The sequence below is a fragment of the Bison bison genome, unplaced genomic scaffold, assembly GCF_000754665.1.
Source record: "Bison bison bison isolate TAMUID 2011002044 unplaced genomic scaffold, Bison_UMD1.0 scf7180017864458, whole genome shotgun sequence".
In the NCBI taxonomy this organism is placed as follows: Eukaryota; Metazoa; Chordata; class Mammalia; order Artiodactyla; family Bovidae; genus Bison; species Bison bison.
Genome location: NW_011495020.1, coordinates 4,816,112 through 4,832,656, shown reverse-complemented (window position 1 = coordinate 4,832,656; position 16,545 = coordinate 4,816,112). Strand labels below are relative to the sequence as shown.

The window sequence follows — 16,545 nt, the reverse complement described above, 5'->3', positions numbered from 1 at the left end:
TGGCATTGCCTTTCTTTGGGATTGGAATGAAAATTGACCTTTTCCAGTCCTGTGGCCACTGCTGAGTTTTCCAAATTTGCTGGCATACTGAGTGCAGCACTTTCATAGCATCATCTTTCAGGATTTGAAATAGCTCCACTGGAATTCCATCACCTCCACTAGCTTTGTTCATAGTGATGCTTTCTAAGGTCCGCTTGATTTCACATTCCAGGATGTCTGGCTCTAGGTGAGTGATCACACCATTGTGATTATCTTGGTCATGAAGATCTTTTTTGTATAGTTCTTCTGTGTATTCCTGCCACTTCCTTCTTAATATCTTCTGCTTCTGTTAGGTCCATACCATTTCTGTCCTTTATTGAGCCCATCTTCGCATGAAATGTTCCCTTGGTATCTCTAATTTTCTTGAAGAGATCTCTAGTCTTTCCCATTCTGTTGTTTTCCTCTATTTCTTTGCATTGATCGCTGAGGAAGGCTTTATCTCTTCTTGCTATTCTTTGGAACTCTTCATTCAGAGTTCCAAACTCTGCTTATATCTTTCCTTTTCTCCTTTGCTTTTCACTTCTCTTCTTTTCACAGCTATTTGTAAGGCCTCCTCAGACAGCCATTTTGCTTTTTTGCATTTCTTTTCCATGGGGATGGTCTTGATCCCTGTCTCCTGTACAGTGTCACAAACCTCCAACCATAGTTCATCAGGCACTCTATCAGATCTAGTCCCTTAAATCTATTTCTCACTTCCATTGTATAATCATAAGGGATTTAATTTAGGTCATACCTGAATGGACTTCCCTGATGGCTCAGATGGTAAAGTGTCTGTCACAGTGCAAGAGACCTGGGTTTGATCCCTGGGTTGGGAAGATTCCCTGGAGAAGGAAATGGCAACCCACTCCAGTACTCTTGCCTTGAAAATCCCATGGACAGAGGAGCTTGGTGCAGGCTACTGTCCATGGGGTCGCAAAGAGTCGGGCACGACTGAGCGACTTCACTTTCACTGAATGGTCTAGTGGTTTTCCCTACTTTCTTCAATTTCAGTCTGAATTTGGCAATAAGGAATTCATGATCTGAGCCACAGTCAGCTGCTGGTCTTGTTTTTGTTGACTGTATAGAGACTTACAACACCAGATGTTTAGTGACCTAAGACTAAAATATGTTTAAGGATGGGAATCTAATTACAGAAAAATAAACAACCACAGTTTTTAGTATCAAGTTCACTCTAAAAGGGAAAATACTATATTAGAGCTTAAAACATAGTTCTAAAAGTAAATAAAAAAACACACCACCATATATCCCACTGTATTTATACAGTTATTGCTGGAGATGCAGCTGAAGATGCCTTGGTCAGTAATATGTCAGGAGACTTAACAGAGACAGATATGAGACAAAGCCCTTGCACAGGTAAAACAATATTCTTGTTTTTATGTGTGTGTGTATGTAATGAAATACATGTTATTATAAGATGCTGCTGCTGCAGGTTGTGTCCCTCCCAAACTCATATGTTGAAACCCTAATCCCCACTGTTACTACATTTGGAGATGGCCTTTGGGAGAAAATTAGGTTTAGATGAGGTCATAAGGGTGAGGCCTGCAGTATTATGATGGTTGAATATACTTATATACATTGGGCTTCCCAGGTGGCTAAGTGGTAAAGAAGCCGCCTGCCAGTGCAGCAGAGGCAAAAGATGTCGGTTTGATCCCTAGGTCAAGATGATCCCCTGGAGGAGGGCAGAGAAACCGACTCCAGTATTCGTGCCTGGAAAAATCTCAGTCAGAGGAGCCTGGCGGGCTATAGTCCATAGTGTTGCAAAGAGTTGGACATGACTGAACGCACACACACCCATTATATACATTATATAATAGCCACAACATCTAATGTGTTATTATAAGAACATATACAAGTATGTTATAACATTATACAGTATTGTTGGATAATATTCACATTTCCAAAATGCAGAAATGGAAGGTGGAAATTATTAATGACAGTGAAGGTCCCTGTGGCTGCTGTTCATAGCAGCATCGGCATCATCTAGGAACTCATTCAAAATGCAAATTCTTGGGCCCCCTCCGGAACCAGAAATTTGGAGTGAGTTCCAGCAGTTCCGTATGTATTTAAGGTGATTCTGATACATGTTGAAGTTTGAGAACCACTGCCCTGTGGTATAGGGCACTTAGGGGATGCAGAATGTGCTTCCTCTCTGATAGTTTGCCTTTTAGACAAAATTGAGGCAAGGAGGGTGACCCAGCTTCTAAGCAGAAGCCTAGCCATCATAGACCTTGTGCTAGTCTTTCAGTCCAAAGCTTCATGCAGCACTGAAAAGTTTAAAAACCAATTCTGATCCCAAAACCAGGTGCCCCACAGTCTTGGCAAACTTCACGTTAAAAGCTCAATGGAAGAAAAGGAAAGCGGCTAGAACACTCAGTGACAGGTGAAAATGGAGAGAAATTAAGGCGACTAACCAAACAGGAATGTGCAGCTGACTAGTGGGACAACAAAGGTAAAGAAAACTCTGTGCTCCTAAGGATTCTAAAGGAGTAACTGCAATGACCCTTTGTCACTGGAAGTTAAAATCAGATTACCACATACAGTGTTTAATAAGAAAGAAAGGTTTCCATGAAAAAAGTTTAAAAACTTTAGAATATCTTTCTCATTTTTAAATCTTAAAATTTTTTTAAAGATTTTTCCAAAAAAATTCAGAAGATTAAAGCTCATTAGTCCTCTGGAGAGCTCATTTAAATACAACACCTCAGTATAACTTCTTTTATGTAGAAGGAAAATATTAAGCCAGATGTAAACTGACAGGTTTTAAAAATGGTACATTTACATGTTAATATGGAATATATCTAGAAAATATGAAACAGGATGTTTACAGTCATTTTAGAAACAACAGTATTTTAAACTTTCAAATGAATATAAAAGTAAAGGTATAAACCCACATAGATCCCAGCAGCTAAATATGTAAGAAAACACTTTATATATACTTCATGATGCACAAGTTGCTAGTCCACTACTTGGAAGACTGTTATGTTAAGCTTAAAGACATGGATATCTATCTTTAGAAAAAATCAGGTCAATAGGTAGAGGTCAGCTCATTTTATTTTTATGTGCTTAGTTGCTCAGTCATGTCTGACTCTGCAAACCCATGGACTGTAGTCTGCCAGGCTCCTCTGTCCATGAGGATTCTCTAGGCAAGAATACTAGAGTGGGTTGCCATGCCCTCCTCCAGGGGATCTTCCCAACCCAGGAATCGAACCCAGGTCTCTCTCATTGCAGATGGATTATTTACCATCTGAGCCACCAGGGAAGCCTATTTCGTTTTTACATTTTACTAATAAATATTGTTATCAGAGTTGTCATTGCTCCAATATTGTTAACATTCACTCTTCGTCATAAAACTGATCTCCCCAAAAGTAACACTTTACTATCTTAAAAGTATACTAAGCTTCTTCTTCTTCTTCTTTTTTTTTTTTTTGTATTTCAAATAAAAATTCAGCTAGAGCTATGGACCCCCACATTCCAGATAACTAATTAGTTTCCAACTTAGAACCCCTGGAGATTTTGGTTTAGTATTATGTTGTAGAGTGGATTCAAGCTCCTGTATTTTTAGAGAAGATCATCAAGCATAGCCAAGGTGTCATGTTTTTAGAAAATAAGACCAGCAGAGGGCTGAAAAGAGTAACACATAAGATTCAATTTGATTCCAGTCAGGAGAAAATTAGCTACTTCGAGTAAATTATCACTTAAAAAAATGTATGACCAATGAAATAAGAAGAAGCTAATCACTGGGAATTACCATAGAACACTCAGGCTCTATTACAATAAGTAAAAGGAAATGATACCTTGGTATCTCTAATTTTCTTGAAGAGATCTCTAGTCTTTCTCATTCCATTGTTTTCCTCCGTTTCTTTGCAAAGTGAAGGCTTTCTTATCTCTCCTTGCTATTCTTTGGAACTGTCCATTCAGATGGGCATATCTTTCCCTTTCTTCTCTGCCTTTCTTTTCTCTTCTTTTCTCAGCTATTTGTAAGGTCTCCTCAGACTACCATTTTGCCTTCTTGAAAATTTCTTTTTATTTAGGAAGGTTTGATCCCAGCCTCCTGTACAATGTTAGAAACCTCCGTCCATTGTTCTTGAGGCACTCTGGCTATGAGATCTAATCCCTTGAATCTATTTGTCACTTCCACTGTATAATCATAAGGGATATGACTTACGTCATAGCCAAATGGCCTAGTGTGTTTCCCTACTTTCCTCAATTTAAGTCTGAATTTTACAATAAGCAGCACATAATCTGAGCCACAGTCAACTCCTGTTCTTGTTTTTGCTGACTGTATAGAGCTGCTCCATCTTTGGCTGCAAATATAATCAATCTGATTTCAGTGTTGACCATCCAGTAATGTCCATGTGTAGAGTCATCTCTTGTGTTGTTGGAAGAATGTGTTTGCTACAATCAGTGAGTTCTCTTGGCAAAACTCTGTTAGCCTTTGCCCTGCTTCAATCTGTACTCCAAGGCCAAACTTGCCTGTTACTCCAGGTATTTCTTGACTTCCTACTTTTGCATTCCAATCCTCTATGATGAAAAGGACATTTTTTTTGGTGTTAGTTCTAGAAAGCCTTGTAAGTCTTCATAGAACCATTCTACTTCAGCTTCTTCAGCTTTAGTGGCTGGGGCATAGACTTGGACTTCTGTGATGCTGAATGCCTTGCACTGGAAATGAACTGAGATTATTCTGTCATTTTTGTGATTATACCCAAGTACTGTATTTTGAACTCTTTCACTGACTATGAGGACTAATCCATTTCTTCTAAGGGATTCTTGCCCACAGTAGTAGATATAATGGTTATCTGAATTAGATTTGCCCATTTGTTCACTGATTTTTCAATTCCTAATTGACTCCTAAAATCTATTCCTAAAATGATTTAAACGAGGTAGAATACTTCAATACCTTGGTAATCAGGCCAAAGTCACTGCTTTCTAGTATAAGACAGTCACAGGCAGATCAACTCTGGCTCCAAGTGGTGGTTTGTTGTTGTTCAGTCACTAAATCATGTCTGACTCTTTGCAACCCCAGAGATGGGCACATATATTCTATTAGAGGCCACTCTTATCATCAGTCCAAAAATCCTATGTGAAAGGCTACATGGCTCTTTTAAGAATAATCAAAAGGAAGAGAGTTTTATTTTCCTTTTGGCTGTAGTAAAATGTATTTCCAAAATTAAAATATTCACTATCCTGGCAATTTAACAACAATTAGCAACATGATGGCCAGCAGAGGGCATTCAAATATCTATTGTTAGTATCTCAGGTGTGCCAAGCATCTTGTTTTCTCCAATTCATTTATTTCTTTTAATAGACTGAAGATTCATCTGTAGTTTTCTTTAAAATGGAATATTTAATTACTTCTGTATATTTTGCATACATTTGAATAATCTTAGGAGTAAAACTGTGCTCACTTTGCAACCCCATGGACTGTGGCCTGCCAAGCTACTCTGTCTATGGGGTTTTCCAGGGAGAAATACTAGAGTGGGTTGCCATTTCCTCCTCCAGGGGATCTTCCTGACCCAGGGATTGAACCTGTGTCTCCTGCATGGCAGGAGATTCTTTACCACTGAGTCACCCAGGATGCCCAGCAGTAAAATTATTATATAAATTTATGTACTTTAGTCATATGAAACAACATTGAGAACTTTTAAAAAAGTAAAAAGCTCAGACATAGGTAAGCTGATAAATTTAAACAGTCTACTTGTTAATTTAAAAAGCATACTTTCTATAATTCTTACTGTTTATACTTTAATAATCTTTTAAAAAGCTGTGACAAAATAAAGCTTATGGCTGGTCTTTGCCCCTAGCTCCTGGCACAGAGTTTGAAAAATCTTTGGAATTTCTAATGGTAGAAGTGTCTTTTTGTTTTTTGTCTTAATGATAGAACTTAGTACATACTGCAAGTGCACACACACACATTCATAGATGAGTACAAACAAGATTCCTAAATCATACTGGGGGATTGTAACAATGTATCTTTGAATTAACAGAATATTATGGTTTATAAAATGTTGTTGTTTAGTCACTAAGTCATGTCCAACTCTTTGCAACCCCATGGACTGTAACAAGACTCCTCTGTCCATGGGATTTTCCAGGCAAGAATACTGGAGTTCGTTGCCATTTCCTTCTCCAGGGATCGAACCTGTCTCCTGCATTGGCAGATGGATTCTTTACCACTGAGCCATCACGGAAGGCAAAGTGTAGAAGGGATAGTTATTATTTCTTACAATTCTATGTGAATCTATAATTATCTCAATAAAATTTCAATTAAAAGACAAACAGTAGATTAGGGAGCCCCTGGTTGATGAAACACAAGCTGGAATCAGGATTGCTGGGAGAAATATCAATCTCAGCTATGCAGATGATACCACCCTTATGGCAGAAAGCAAAGAAGAACTAAAGAGTCTCTTGATGAAAGTGAAAGAGCAGAGTGAAAAAGTTGACTTAAAACTCAACATTCAGAAAAAGAAGATCATGGCATCCAGTCCCATCACTTCATGGCAAATAGATGGGGAAACAATGGCAACAGTGACAGACTTTATTTTTCTGGGCTCCAAAATCACTGCAGATGGTGACTGCAGCCATGAAATTAAAACACACTTGCTCCTTGGAAGAAAAGCCATGACAAACTTAGACAGCATATTAAAAAGCAGAGGTATTACTTTGCCAACAAAGGTCCGTCTAGTCAAAGCTATGGTTTTTCCAGTAGTCATGTATGGATGTGAGAGTTGGACTATAAAGAAAAGCTTAGCGCCAAAGAATTAACGCTTTTGAACTGTGGTGTTGAAGACTCTTGAGAGTCCCTTGGACTGCAAGGAGATCCAACCAGTCCATCCTAAAGGAAATCAGTCCTGAATATTCATTGGAAGGACTAATGCTGAAGCTGAAACTCCAATACTTTGGCCACCTGATAGGAAGAACGGACTCATTTGAAAAGACCCTGATGCTGGGAAAGACTGAAGGCAGGAAAAGTGGACGACAGAGGATGAGATGGTTGGATGGCATCACCAACTCAATGGACAAGAGTTTGAGCAAGCTCTGGGAGTTGGTGATGGACAGGGAAGCCTGGCGTGCTGCAGTCCGTGGGGTTGCAAAGAGTCGGACATAACTGAGCTACTAAACTGAACTGAACTGATATGGCTCTAGAGCACAACCTGTCATTTGAAGTCTTGATATTGCTAGAAGCTAAACTTCATTCTAGTCTCCTGGTCCAAACATGTCCTTCATAAGAAGATGAGGTCCTACCCTGATGTACATCTTCACACACCCACTGCGGCAATATGTTTATAGCCCTCTATCTATACTTTTGCCTCAAGGTTTATTAATACAAACCATTGTCTAATTGTAGAATAATCATTGCAAGTAACTATATAGACACCTATACTTACTAACATAGAATTCTTTTTTAAAAATGTTCAGTGTATAGGGAAGTACAGCTGAGACAAAAGAACACTACCATAACATTGCTATACTTCAACATAGCAATCCAACATACATATAGGAGGAGGAGCTTTCCCCAAATTACCAACAGCGCGGTTGTAAACATCCTGAACATATACTGGTCCACCAGGACAAATTCCTGTTACATTCACCATGCTAAGCATTTTAAGTTCCTTAAAATGTTAATCACTGTCTGCTTAATACCTCAATATGAAGACTGCTAAAACCACTTTAGAGTCTTTTATTCCTTTACATGTAGTGCAATAAGGATTATTCTTAGTTACAATGAGGACTGAATGAAAAAAAGAGCTGTAAGAGCTCTTTGGCAAGCATTAAAATGTAACAGTGAAAGCTGTTAAGCAAATTAGGTCACAAAGCACTTTTATACTTTCAAACCAAGCTTCCTGCCTTGTGACTTTTAAGGCAGACTACTTTTCAACATTGTATTGGTGGTGAATCCTCTAAGGCCATCTTCAAATCTGGTTCAAGATGGCAAATGTCCTTGGCTTTGAGGTTACACTTTTGATGCTGGGATCCAGGCTTATTACGTTTTCAGTGTAGTCTTCACCTGCTGAAGTGCATTAGGGTTCTGTGAACAACACTGAAATTACTACTGTCTTTGTTTTCTGACAGAGGAAGACACTGCAAGTAATGCCTCAGATGAGGTGGGCGGCCCCACAGCACCACACGGTATCCCTGGGTCAGGTAAGGGATCTAAATTGTTGAATTTTAAATGTTCTTTTGATTTTTAAAGTCTAATATATACCAGTTGAAGTAGTTATAGGGAAGATGTCTACTATAGATAATCCCAAAGGCCTCATTATATTGAATACCTGAGTTGGTAGAGTTTATGGTAGGGGAGTAAAGAAATGTCTATTCCTACTTCTTACTAAAAAAAAAAAAATCTGTAAATACCAAGACACTCTGTATTCATAAATATGCAATCAAGGATACCTGTTGATGAAAAGCAACTAAATTATTCTCACTAATATTGGGGGTTAATCTGTCTTATTTTAAAAACTTTGAATGTATGAAAAAAATTTTGATCCTCATATTGAAATTCTCAATGCTTTATGTCAGTCCAGTTTGCTTTAAATGAATGATACTGAAATACAGGATGTATCTAATAACTGTGAATCATATTGATTCATAGGAAATCATATTCCTTTAGAAGATGCTAAAAGTCATTTACAGATTATAATAGTGAGTGACACAGGCTGGAAAACACTGGTGTGACAAGGAGGTCAGAGCACTTATAAACATATGGTCTCATGAAAAAATTAAGCAAATGCTTGAAGGGGGCCACAAGAAATAAAGAAATATTTGAGGAAATTGCCAGAAGGTGAATGCAGTTTGGAATAGACAAGAGACTGGAAACAATGTCATACCAAATACATAAATTTTAAATTATGAATACAGAGTTTTACAAAAGAAAAATGTCAACCCTCAAAGAAAAATGAGATTTTATGAAGTTGATGGCCTCCTAAGACAACCATCTCTCAGAACTGCCGAATGGAAACAAGGTTACTATGTAATCTTGGAATTAGACTTTTTAAGGTGAAAATTCTATAAACTTTCCTCTTTGCATTTAACTTAGCAAAAAATTCAATAATAAATTCCTAATACTATTTTATGTTCAAATGGCTCCCTAAATTATTATAAACCATATACCTATTAAGTCAAGAATTTCAATTTCTTTTCAAGTCTTTCCTAAAGATTTAGGAAAGTTTAGTACCAAAATCTGTAGAAGGCAATGGCAACCCACTCCAGTGTTCTTGCCTTGAGAATCCCAGGGACGGGGGAGCCTGGTGGGCTGCCATCGCTGGGGTCGCACAGAGTTGGACACGACTGAAGCGACTTAGCAGCAGCAGCAGCAACACCAAAATATTCCTAATTCTTAAACTCTTTCATCTGTCCAATCACTTAAATATTCTAACTGTAGAATACTTGAATGCTTGAAAACTAATGCAGTTTTAGACAATGTCATATAATGACTCTTTTCCTATGTTCTCTTGTTTAAGAATTATTTGAAAATCATACCAAAAACCCAAGAACTTTGAGCATCAAGAGAAAAGCACTTGAAGATGGTAAGAGTCTGAAATATGCCAACTTTTCCCACACTGATTAAAACTTCTGTAGCTTTTTCCTGATAGATGTTTATTCTTGTCCTTGACAAATCAAGACTATTGTTTATGAGCTGTGTGACAGCAAAAAATGCTGAAAAATCATTTCTTTCAGAGCTTATTAATAGTGAAAGTAACAAACAGAAACTTTCCCACCTCAAATTTCTGCACAATTATCTATCGTTAGCCTTTAAATTACACTTTTCTGTGACTGCCATTAGAATACTAGGATGTAAAAGGAAAACCCCCACAAAGTAGTAAGTTCTGAATTTTGCTTTTCTCCAAAGGTAACTAACATGGCCATAACTTTTTAGTAATTCTACAAAAACTGAGAAGCCAGCTAATTATGAAGCTGTCATTCCAAACTGACCCATTATAAGTAACAGAAAAGGTTACTTATAATGTGGGTGCATGCTAAATGTCTTCAGTCATGTCTGACTCTGTGTGACCCTTTGACTGAAGCCCACCAGGCTCCTCTGTCCATGGGATTCTCCAGGCAAGAATACTGGAGTGGATTGCCATGCTCTCCTCCAGAGGATCTTCCTAACCCAGGGATCAAACCTGCATCTTTTACATCTCCTACATTGGCAGGCCTTCTTACCACTAGCACCACCTGGGAAGCCCAACCTAATATAGCATAAAGAAAAACGAAGACTATAAGAAAAGGCACTGGTCTGAGAAACAGAAAACCTAATTTTTCTAGTTTCTCTTTACCCTTAAAATTCAACATGGAGCAAATGACTGCATCTCTCTAGATTGCTAAAATAATCCAACTTTAGCATTTTATAGATTTATAATTGATCTAATTGTTTTGAGTTCACATAAATAGTTGAAGACCTCAGTTTTTACAAAGTGAAGACACCTGTGCACCTACCACTCAAATCAAGATATAAAACACTACCAGCACCCTAAAGACTCCCCCCCCCCACTTCATTAATTATCCTGTTAGCCCCCATGCGTCCATGCTAAGTCGCTTCAGTTGTGTCTGACTCTATGTGACCCTATCGACTGCAGCCTGCCAGGCTCCTCTGTCCATGGAATTCTCCAGGCAAGAATATTGGAGTGGGTTTCCATGCCCTCCTCCAGGGGATCTTCCCAACTCAGGCATCGAACCCGCATCTCTTGCATCTCCTGCATTGACAGGTGGGTTCTTTACCACTAGCAGCACCTGGGAAGCCTGTTAGCCCTCGTAAAATTTATCAATGTTCATTACCATAGGCTAGTTTTATTAATAGAATCATACAATTGTCTTTTCCTTTAGTATGTATTTTGTAATGTCAAGCTTCTTTCACACAGCATTGTTTGAGAGTCATCCATGATTTTACTTGCAGCAGGAGTTTGTTCTTTTTTACTGCAATAAAATATTCCATAATAGGAACATACATCCCTCTACTTTCTCTATCCAATGTTCCCAGATTGGGGCTACTAAGAATAATGCTGCTATACAAATTCCTGTGCATGTCTCCCAATAAACATATGTATGCATCTCTGTTGAGTACACACCCAGGAGTGGGATGCAGGGTCACAGGGTATGCATATATCCAGGTAGTGTTCTAAGCACGTTATATATTAATACATTTAATCCCTACTACAACTCTCTGAGGTAAGTGATACCATGATTCCCATTTACAGAGGAGGAAATGGAGGCATGAACAAGTCTGCTCTGTTGAACCAGTTGCTCTACTGCCTCTCTGTGGGGGCAGGGACCATCAGCCTCGTATAGCACAGTATTCCTAGTGTCAACCACAGGGCCCTGCATACACACAGGACGAGCTCAACAAATATTTTTCGAATAAAGTATTAGAGAATAGCAGGACTCCATTGTTCCCCAACCCTGCCCAACAACACTTATATCTCACGAAAGCTGAAAATTTTATTCTCCATTTTTTGACATAAATTACAAATCAGATGAGTTGCCTCATGTTTTCCTTCTCTCAATGCCCTTTAATGGATGTGTGACTGAAAAGGGAAACTGCTAAGGATTAACCACACGAAAGTATCATTCCCAATGCACTGACTTTGTGCACCGGATCTTTAAAATATACAAGCCTAGCCTAACAGGTGAGAAACAGAGTCAGAAATTAGGAGACTTTCCCAAGATCAAACTATTACTAGGAAACCTGGTAGACTTCAAGTCTTATGTTAAAGAGGCTGTTCCCAACACTTACCAGAACGACAAATCAGTAGTACCTTAAGATCCTTTGGGGGATAAGTCACTTTTCCAACTAAGGGAATGTAAAACACTAGAGGAATGTAACATGTTTGGCTATTATTTCTAAGAGATAAAAATCAAAAAAGTTAACCCCAGCCTTAATATGGCAATTCAAAGCAAGTTCTCTGATAATCTACTCCTGGGTTTCCCAACAAACTAAATGAAGACAACTAGGAACAAATTCCATAGGTTTGTCTGAGTGCATCCCTCCCCTCTACCTCCCAAGTGCCTTTCTAGTGATACGTTATATACTTTTTGCAGAACCAGCATCTGTATCTCTTAAGAAAACTGCTTCTGAGACCGCTGCAAATCAGCTTCCTCAAAGAACAACAGAACCAAAAGATTCTTCAGAATATTTTTGCAGTCAGGAGACTCCCTATGTGACCCAACTTCATCAGGTAAATGTCATAAATTTTTAGAAAAGGTATGAAAATGTTTACCAGTTGTAGGGTTCAGTTCCTAACACAGGAAAATGATAATTCACTTGAAGGGCATTTTTGTCCCCTAACTAACTAAGGAAAGGCTAACTAGCTGATTCATGTGATAAACGTCTGAAATTTTAGTAATTCCTTTTACGGAATCTTCAAATATGTCCATGTCCATTAACTGGGACTGTGGTTTAAAGATAAAGATCTCTAATCTACAATGGGGTGTATGGTTTGTCCCAACTCTGCAAACCTCAGAACTCATTGATGTTTAAGCCCGAAAAAGTAATTGATTATATTTATCTGGCATGAACAAGCACACACACACAGCTTTATAGCTGAAGAGGACAACCAATTAGCTTAACACTGAAAATTCCCCCTGACAGAAAGCAGAGCTATGGTATAAATCTGCAAACAGCCAGACTACTAAAAAAGAAGGATTTCTGGATGAACCCATCTGGATTAAGCATCCAGTGCATGACTGTCTAGTAATTGATATTCCATTTGTTTTTATATATAAAATACATAACACCACAACATTCAGGGGTTCTGTCATCCCTGACACTAAATATCTATGCCTAAGAGAGAACCAAAAACAATGTAAAAGTGATAGACATTTTAGTTTCTAGAGCCTTCTGCAACAGATCACCACCTGCCAATGTACACTGTATATAAGTAATTCTATATTAAATTATAATAACCCATCTAGGCTTCAAATTTTGACATTCCTTGATTTACTGTCAAATGAAAACATTTTTTGAAAATTTATTTTATTGAAGTACAGTTGACTTACAATGTTAATTTCTGCTGTACAGCAAAGTGATTCAGCTATATTTATAACAAACATTCTTTTTCATATTCTTTTCCATTATGGTATCACAAGATATGTAATATAGTGTCCTGTGCTATACAGGAGGACCATGTTGTTGTTATCCATTCCATTAAAAACATTCTTTCTTACTCTTTCACCCCCACAGCAGCAGATTTTATCTTCTAGACATAAAGAAGTTTCATATTCTTAGAATCAGTTTCCCTAATGTGTGAGGACTTTTGCTAATTTAAAATTGTGAATTGGATAGGATTATGGGCAAGAACCAGCACTCTCAAAGAATCTTAATGATTCTATGCCTGCTGCTGCTGCTGCTAAGTCACTTCAGTCGTGTCCAACTCTGTGCGACCCCATAGACAGCAGCCCACCAGGCTCCCCCGTCCCTGGGATTCTCCAGGCAAGAACACTGGAGTGGGTTGCCATTTCCTTCTCCATGCATGAAAGTAAAAAGTGAAAGCAAAGTCGCTCAGTCGTGTCCGACTCTTAGCGACCCCATGGACTGCAGCCTACCAAGCTCCTCCGTCCATGGGATTTTCCAGGCAAGTGTACTAGAGTGGGGTGCCATTACCTTCTCCGGCTCCTATGCCTACACGAGGAAAATTTAAATGGTTTTCCACTAATACCTTTCTTCTCCAGAAGCTATTGAGTTTTTTGCCACTGTTACTGAAAGTATCACAAGGTCAATCTTCAACACCACAGTTTAGCAAATACTTGCTCTGTCAAATAAGCAGCCTGATAGAATCCATTAGGTTTTCTCTATCATCATGTAGTAATCACATTTTTATTGCCCTTCAGTTCAGTTCAGTTCAGTTCAGTTCATTCGCCCAGTCGTGTCCAACTCTGCGACCCCATGAACCTCAGTATGCCAGGCCTCCCTGTCCATCACCAACTCCCGGAGTCCACCCAAACCCATGTTCATTGTGTCGGTGATGCCATCCAACCATCTTATCCTCTGTTGTCCCCTTCTCCTCCTGCCCTCAATCTTTCCCAGCATCAGGGTCTTTTCAAATGAGTCAGCTCTCCCCATCAGGTGGCCAAATGATCTCCACATCATTATTGCCCTTAGCTTGTATCAATATTATCTAATTTCATTAATTCTTTCACTTAAAAGCAACTGTAGAAAAGTGCATATAACTAGGAATAAAGTTATTCATAAAAAAAATTACCCTCCTTTTCTTTACACACACATTTAAATAGGAGATCTTGGGGATGAACTTTCTGAGTTAACTAAAAAAGTAAATAGTTAAAAAAAACCTCAAGGTCAGTCTCATATCTTCCTCACAGACCACCAGGCAACTCTAAAGATCCCTTGTGTTTGTACACCTCTTCCCATGACAGGATATCCAAAATAACTTCTCTGAAGAATGTTATAAACTCATGGTGTTATGGAGTACCATATGAATAGCTTTTAGTTTTTCCTTGGATTATATATATAATCCTCTCAATAACATAAATGTATTTTAAAATAAGATCTCTATTATGGTCAACCCACAGTTATCCAAAATTAATTCAAATTAAAAATATTCTTTTTGATTCATCCTAGAATTCTAAATTACTCTCAGCTTTTAGTAAACAAGGAATATACAAGATGTGAAACTCAAACCCAACTATTCTGGATTCTGAAAAAAGCAAAAAGCCTACTTCTACTTTAAGTTTGGTGGAGGTAAAGCTAATCATTTGGAATGCATTTATACATATTTCGCCCATATTGCTGATAAGTGTTATCACCAAGTTCCTTAACTGTTCTAGAAGTTGTTGCTGAGGTATCCTCTTATGGAAACTGTAATACTTTCAGTGATGTCAGGCTTAGGTTTATATTTCTTACCCTGAAGAAAACTGTTTATATTAAAACTTAGTTCAGTTAGTAGGAAATGGAAAGATCACAGAAGCAAAGTTATTTTTTAACTCAAAAGATCTATCAGTTTTTCAAAGTCAGTGTGTATTTTGTCATACAGGTTCTCTCCCTCTTTTAAAGAAGGGAATTATTTTGGCATTTCCTTACTACTAATCTTTTCATTCATTATCTAAAATGTTTACCAAAGAATTTTTTGCACATTCACTACTCCTCCGTGATTGGATTATTATCTGTTGGAATTCATGAGATCTAGAACCGGTAGTTCCTTTTGAACATCAACCGATTCAGCCTCCCCGGGTTTGAATCCTTACATTCCCATAGCTATGATTTCGTTCAAATACACCATCTGCCCAATAGCTCTGCTCTTGCAAACAAAAGCTTGTGGTGGTTGCAGGCTCCCCGCGAAACCTCAAAGTGTATTGTAGGTCTAGGACTAGCAAACATCCCACACAGTTCTACCACAAGAACAGCTTCAGACTCTGGGAGATCAAAACGCGCAAGCAAAGAAGGAAGAACCCCGACTGGGCTAGTCCAGCCGACTGGAGCCTTACAATCTGGTCAGATCCAGGAGGGGTGCACTACACCGGGAGCGCGGAGAGCCCCTAAAGACCGTTAAGGGTGGCGGGGGACAGGCTGAAGTCCAGGGAGACAAGAGAGCCCCGGCGCACGCCTTGGCAATCTGGTGAATGCCACAGGAAGGTACCAGTCCAGGTAAGAGAGAGGTCCGGCCCCTGGTTCTCAGGTGCCCGCGAGATCGCCAACTCCGGCCGCGGGAAGCGGATAGGGCAGACGGAGAACACGAGCCGCCATCCCCACCCCTCACCCAGTCGCTCACCGGTGCTGCAGCCCCACGAGTCCCAGAGTGACCACATGTGGCACGTCTAGCTGCGTGGGCCACTCTCCTGAGGCGATGCACCCGAACACGCCACATTCCTCTCGGATCCCCAACTCCTCCAGCTCCATGTCGCCGCCGGAAGCACGTGGTGGGACCCGCCGCCGCTGCAGGGGTCTAAGCACCAACCAGTAGACTGTTCGGCCTGCAAGCCTCCGAAGCTCCGGCCGGGTACAGCAGCTTCCTTCGCAGCGGCTCGACCCTCGCTACTGCGGCGGCGCGTGCTTTCCCCTGAGAGGGATTTGTCTCCACCCCCTCCACTCTGCCCCGCCCCTCCGGGCCGGCCAATCAGCGAGGACGGAGGGCGAGGCCCCGCGGTTGAGGGGAGGAGTGACGGCCCTGTGGGGGTGGAGCTAGCCCTCTCCCTGAGCCCTGTGGGAGGATAATTTTTCCGCATGTGCATCTCTCCGTTATTTTCTAGCACCCAAGACGGAGGTAATGGAACTAACGGGGTTAATGTCATTTCTCTCCTAGAGGATATACACTTTGTATGTCCCTCCTCATATGCTTTTCCCCGAGCCGTCACTACTTGGTATGCTCCAACTTCTGAGCCGCTCTCTCTGGCGAGGAGGGGCCCGGTCAGCGAGCGGCAGTAAAGTGGGGAGGGGCTGCCAGTGCGCGCCATTTTTCTTTCCAAGAACTGCGCCCGCGCTGGGCGGGGCGGGGGAGCCCGCGTCGCTGCGCCTGCGCGGCGGGAAGCCTTGCTCCGGGGTCCAAGTTCTGGGTAGGTTAGGGACCC

At 40.0% G+C, this 16,545-nt stretch overlaps 3 protein-coding genes across 5 annotated transcripts in view; 2 read left to right on the top strand and 1 right to left on the bottom strand.

Moving 5' to 3' along the window:
- The window catches only part of LOC105002829 (zinc finger and SCAN domain-containing protein 29-like), a 23,657-nt gene extending 10,626 nt beyond the window's left edge, over positions 1-13,031 (top strand). Inside the window, exons 4-6 of one of the 2 annotated variants that reach the window (XM_010859653.1) lie at positions 8,104-8,175; positions 9,492-9,557; positions 12,067-13,031. In XM_010859653.1, the coding sequence (XP_010857955.1) occupies positions 8,104-8,175; positions 9,492-9,557; positions 12,067-12,224 (296 nt within the window). In that variant the 3' untranslated portion in view covers positions 12,225-13,031. Of the gene's footprint in view, positions 1-1,302; positions 1,677-8,103; positions 8,176-9,491; positions 9,558-12,066 lie in introns of those variants that run through there. The other variant, XM_010859654.1, reaches the window with a different exon arrangement.
- The window catches only part of PPAT (phosphoribosyl pyrophosphate amidotransferase), a 41,278-nt gene extending 25,248 nt beyond the window's left edge, over positions 1-16,030 (bottom strand). Inside the window, exon 1 of the mRNA XM_010859651.1 lies at positions 15,750-16,030. Coding sequence (XP_010857953.1) covers positions 15,750-15,877 — 128 coding nt within the window. The 5' untranslated portion in view covers positions 15,878-16,030. The remainder of the gene's footprint in view (positions 1-15,749) is intronic.
- A 128-nt stretch (positions 16,031-16,158) lies between these two features.
- The window catches only part of LOC105002831 (multifunctional protein ADE2), a 22,937-nt gene continuing 22,550 nt past the window's right edge, over positions 16,159-16,545 (top strand). The window contains exon 1 of one of the 2 annotated variants that reach the window (XM_010859655.1): positions 16,159-16,241. The gene's annotated coding sequence lies outside the window, so the exon portion shown is untranslated. Of the gene's footprint in view, positions 16,242-16,425; positions 16,531-16,545 lie in introns of those variants that run through there. The other variant, XM_010859656.1, reaches the window with a different exon arrangement.